General features: G+C 44.1%; 1 gene segment (V, D, J or C); it reads left to right on the top strand.

The window, feature by feature from the left end:
* The first annotated feature begins 2,078 nt into the window (after window positions 1-2,078).
* On the top strand, window positions 2,079-4,626 carry LOC128770336 (Ig kappa chain V-V region MOPC 21-like). The segment is given in 4 exon segments: window positions 2,079-2,130; window positions 2,305-2,599; window positions 3,387-3,424; window positions 4,204-4,626. Coding segments are annotated over 4 exon segments (702 nt in total).
* Window positions 4,627-5,623: the final 997 nt, after the last annotated feature.

The raw sequence follows: 5,623 nt of genomic DNA, 5'->3' as shown, positions 1-5,623 counted from the left end.
TCCCTTCAGCTAGACACTAGTTTGTGGACAGTTGTATTAAAGAATATTAAAATGTAATCTATGCAGTTTGAAACCAATAGGTGAGATAGAGCGATGTTTCAGGAGCTCTTCTTCAGTTGCGTGATGATAATAATGCAAGGTGTCAAAGGTGCAAATCAGTAAATGCTGCAGCCTCACAGCAAGATGGTTCCTGGTACGACTTCAACATGAGACACACCTGTTCTTAGTCAGTCTGGAGTCTTTCCTTGGGTCTGAATGTTGAGCAAGTAGCTCAAGAAGCAGGCCAGTGTTTCTGGTATAGCAACCTCAGACACCTGTGCTTTCATGCTAGTGAGTATTTCAGTAATATTTAGGATTCACCACGAAGGACACGGCACCACCACCTCATTTAATGTGAGAGGCAAACATGGCCTCATCACATGAGCAACTAGAATAACTGAATTACCACAGAGACCCCAGTGTGATCATGTATTGTAAGAGACTCCTCTGTATAAAATCAAATCAATGAAGGTGAATGAAGATCACTGCCAGTCCATCGTCACATTTGCATTGTGAGAGCAGAAGTCTGTCACACATTTATAACGGAAGACTCACGGCATGAAAACTTAAGTGAACTCAAGCATCAGTACCTGAGCACTAACGTACTGTGTTGCGAAGACGGGACTATGAGATGATGATAGACCGTTGTGAGCTGTTACTTCAGCTTGGATTGATGAGTCCAGCATGTGCTGCCCTGGATGAGGGGCTTCAGGTCGATGATCCAGGAGTCTTACTCAAGGAGGCTTACAGTAGAAATGAATGTGTGCACTAGATTCAGTGGCAGAGACCAAGAGTCCACAGCGCTGTGGTCACCACATGAACACAGATGACTGACCCAGTGAATGCAGGACCCATTCCTTCCCTCAGGCTGAGTCAGCTTCAAATCCTCTCTTGAGACTTGACCAGTTATGTGGCTCTCCACATCCCCTTGGTCGATGATCTTGGAAGCCTCCATCTACGAACACAAATTCATGAGGTAAGAAATGACTTTATATTGTGCAGCAACACTTCCTGTCAATCATCTCAGAAGGAGACGGTGCCGATTGAGCATGAGCATATTTGAGCATATTTACCTGAAGTACAGAAACAGCTCACAGTGGTCACAGCTCAGTGGAGCCACCTGCTGTCTCATTTTCAGCCTGACTGACCTTGGAGCAGGAAGTGAAAGTTCCTTCAGCTGAACTGCATGATCAGAAGCAAATGAGAGGAATGACCTGAAGTGACCTGGAGGCCTCCACATGTCACCGTTGCAACAGTTGAAATCGAATGAACAATCTGAGTGAATATGGAGTGCGATTTGTTGAGGTTTTTATATCATTGTTAGGACATTGTGAGGTTTCTCATTGCCATTATGCTTTCCTCAGCCTCTCACCCTAAACCTGACCATCCAAAACAAATGGCTGAACTTAACCACGATATAACCCTCGCACTAAAGTATCACAAATACTGAGACGAAAAAAGACACTCAAACAAATATTTCCATTTATTAAACTCATGAATCAACATTTATTTATGTCAGAAAGCAACCATCGTCTTCAAAGTAGGCAGGAGGATAACTTCCAATTTGTCTTGTGGGATTGAGATAAAAATAAAATAAATAAAATAAAAATAAATCATGGTTTTATGAATTTGAAAAAATACCAGATGTTATACTCATCACACCTCCAGACATTGAATTCGGATTTAACAATGGTCAGGAATTTGGTCAGAAAATGTTAAGGTTGGCTGAAATGATGTGAAATATATGATGCCACACATGTCACAATGCTGAAGTGTGGAGGGGAGATACATTTCAAGTACAAATATTACATTCTCTTGGAGTCTTACATTTTATGATTAACATATGTTTGAAGCACTGAAGAGACTGCGGTACTGAATGTGAGTGTGTGAAAGCTGCTGTGAGGGGAAACACCAGGACATGTTGAGGACACACACACTTGACTGACTCACTGTGTTTGCATGTGTGTCCTTCCTCTCTGCTCGCGGCTCTTAAGAGCTCCCACTTGATCACTGAATGTCCACAAGACACCGGCACCACAATGATGATGTCACTGAGTCCACTGCTGCTCACCCTGGGCCTCCTTGTTCACGGTGAGACTCTTCTGGAGACTTTGACAAGCAGCTTCAGCAGCAGGACGTTCTTCTGGAGAGAGACTGAAAGATGCAGCTTCATCCTTCTCTTCTCTGACTTCAAGAAATGATGCTTCTGTCTTCATATTGATCTCACTGGACTTGACTCCACAACTCTTCTTCTGTGTTTTCCAGGTTCATCAGGAGACATCGTCCTGACTCAGACTCCTGGATCTCAGTCTGTAGCTCCAGGACAGACTGTCTCCATCACTTGTAGAACAAGCTCAGATGTTAGCAGCTTGCTCCACTGGTATCTTCAGAAACCTGCTGAAGCTCCTCAACTCCTGATTTATTACGCTTCAACCCGTCAGTCTGGAGTTCCAGATCGTTTCAGTGGACAAGGATCAGGGACACGGTACACTCTGACCATCAGCAGAGTCCAGCCTGAAGATGCAGGAGTTTATTATTGTCAGCAGGGTTACAGTCTCCCGTTCACACAGTGAAACAAGGTCGTACAAAAACCTCCGTCAGCTGGAGAGGAACTGATCTGACTCCACTGCTGCACATGAGTGGAGACACCTGACAGGTCACATCAGTCATTCATGTCATGAAAAATAGTTCACAGTATTTTAAGTTTTGTTATTTAATTAAATAACAAAAAACCAACACGATGAGCATCAAACCCCTGTTCAACCTACAGTGAGTGAACACAATGAACTCAAAAGGCTTCAACAAGTCGACTGGTTGTTGTCTCAGTTGTTGAAGATGCTTCAGTTTAAGTTCTTTGGGTGGTTGATTGGCCGATATTGAATATTGATATAATCAATATTGATTTCTTATCAATGCATGTTCATGATTTCATGATCAGCTTCAGAGGTTCTTCTTAATGTAGTGTCCTTTTGAACAGATATTCTCTTGTCATGCAATGAAGTGTAACACATGAACGTGTGTGTGCTTCAGACTGTGGAGGAACCTGGAGTACCCTGAGGAAACTCACTTACATGAAGGAGTCAAACCAGGATCTTGGGATCATGACACTGCAGCACTGACCACTGCACCTCCTTCAGTGTGTCTCCATGAAGAAGCTATTGAGTCCTGAGATGAGAAAACAGCAACATCTCTCTGTCTGACAAGGAGAACATGTTTCAGCAGTGACAGATCTGCAAGTGAAGGAAGAGAGAAGAAAGAGGATTTCCTGCTTCACTGTCAGTCTGACTCTCATGACTTTGTGAGGCAGTGGTTTTTGTAGCAGGACTGGCTGACTTTGTGTCACTGTGGTACACGTTCGGAGGAGGAACCAGACTGGAGGTTGGAAGTAAGTGTTCACTCTCACACTCTTTTTACTCAGGAATAGAGAGTAGATGTGAAACATTTGGAGTGAAAATTGAGGAGTCAAAAAGGAGATTTTTTAAGAATTTGAAGCGGCAATTTGAGAATCAAGTGAGTCTTCAGCAGACAAGAAGAGTTGAAGAGAGAATGAGTTGATTAGAGTTTAGATTCAAGGATGAAATGATGATGACAAAGAGAGATGAATATAGAAGAGAGAATGAAAAAGAAGCAACATTTTGAAATGATTAGATTAATAATCGGAATTTTGATCACGATGAGGTTGAAGAGAATTTTAATCTTTTGTCAGCAAAGACTTTTTAACACAAATGTAGTTTTTAAATTTTCTTTATGTAAAAAAAAATCTTTATTTGAAGTTATCATGATGTGATCATGAAAGAGAGTAGAAGGGAGAGACAGCGAGAGAGTTAAGGGGGATTCTTTCAGTCCACTTCTCTCCTTCAATCCTGCCGTGAGTGGTTTCATCCTCTCATCCTGCATCATCTCTCCTTCTCTCCAACCTGATCATTCCACCCTCTCAACGTCTCCAACAATTTATAAATGTTCCTCTTTTCATCCTTCCTTCATTCTCACCAACAGCATCTCCACTTCCTTCCTATCTGCCTCCTGTCTCTCTCACTGCCTTCTTACTTCACACCACCCTCGCTCCCCCCTCTTCTGTGCCCTCCCTTCCCTCCTCCACCTTCCTTCACGTGAAATGTGTGTGATGAGAAGCATCAATGATCTGAGGTGAGCACTGTCTCCTAGGTGACCTCCGGCCCAGCCTGACCGTGCTGCCCCCCTCCAGCCAGGAGCTGCAGCAAGAGCAGGCCACGTTGGTGTGTCTGGCCAACAAGGGCTTCCCCTCAGGCTGGACTCTGTCCTGGAAGGTGGACGGCCAAAGCAGGAAGGGGAGCCAGAGCCCCGGGCTGCTGGGGAAGGACGGCCACTACAGCTGGACCAGCACTCTGACCATCCCTGCTGACCAGTGGAGGAAGGTGGGCTCTGTGACCTGTGAGGCCACCCAGGGCTCCCAGACTCCAGTCTCAGAGACACTGAGGAGACAGCAGTGTTCCCAGTCCTGAGCAGAGCCGCCTGGACCCCAGCAGCTCTCTGCTTCTGTCCCTCGCTCACTCTCTGACCACATCTTCACTCTTTTGTTTCTTGGAGTTTGGATCACTTCATGACAATAAAGACGTCTTCATCACATCTTTGCTTTCAGCTCTGTTTAGTGGTGTCTCAATCTGATCTCTGAGATCAGATGAGAAAAGCCTTTATCATCATCGCAGCAGCACAGTGACGTCAACAGATCAGCCATAGAAAACAAGAAAAATAAACCTGAGGGAGCAGAAGATTTTGGAAACTGAAATGTGAGTGTTGTTGTTGTTGTTGATGTTTCATTATTGAGAGACAATGTCACTTGAACATAGTGTCTTCCTCTTGATTCTCTTCAAAACCACCCACAGCTACATGAGATATTTTTAGACTTGACTGAGAACATCATCATCATATCATCTCTAACATTATTAATGAAATGAATGCATTCATGTTTGTTAACTTGCGTGGACACTTGATGAATCACCAGGAATATTGAGAGGTAGTTCAGAGGTAATGAAGATAGAAAAACTAATAAATGTTAGGAAAAAGTGCAAATGTGGAGCCAAATTCTCAAGTTCTTCAGTCTGAACTCAAGCTGATCTAAAGTGTCTTCACTCATGTGCAGCAGTGGAGTCAGATCAGTTCCTCTCCAGCTGACGGAGGTTTTTGTACGACCTTGTTTCACTGTGTGAACGGGTAACTGTAACCCTGCTGACAATAATAAACTCCTGCATCTTCAGGCTGGACTCTGCTGATGGTCAGGGTGTACTGTGTCCCTGATCCTTGTCCACTGAAACGATCTGGAACTCCAGACCAACGGGACGAAGCGGCATAAATAAGGAGTTTAGGAGCTTCAGCAGGTTTCTGAAGATACCAGTGGAGGTAGCTGCTAACATCTGAGCTTGTTCTACAAGTGATGGAGACAGTCTGTCCTGGAGCTACAGACTGAGATCCAGGAGTCTGAGTCAGGACGATGTCTCCTGATGAACCTGGAAAAGATAGAGGAAGAGTTGTGGAGTCAGGTCCAGTGAGATCAACATGAAGGCAGAAGCATCATTTCTTGAAGACAGAGAAGAAAAGGATGAAGGAA

The sequence above is a fragment of the Synchiropus splendidus genome, chromosome 14, assembly GCF_027744825.2.
Source record: "Synchiropus splendidus isolate RoL2022-P1 chromosome 14, RoL_Sspl_1.0, whole genome shotgun sequence".
Taxonomy (NCBI): Eukaryota; Metazoa; Chordata; class Actinopteri; order Syngnathiformes; family Callionymidae; genus Synchiropus; species Synchiropus splendidus.
Note: the sequence above shows the minus strand (reverse complement) of the source record. Positions and strands in the feature narration are given on the sequence as shown.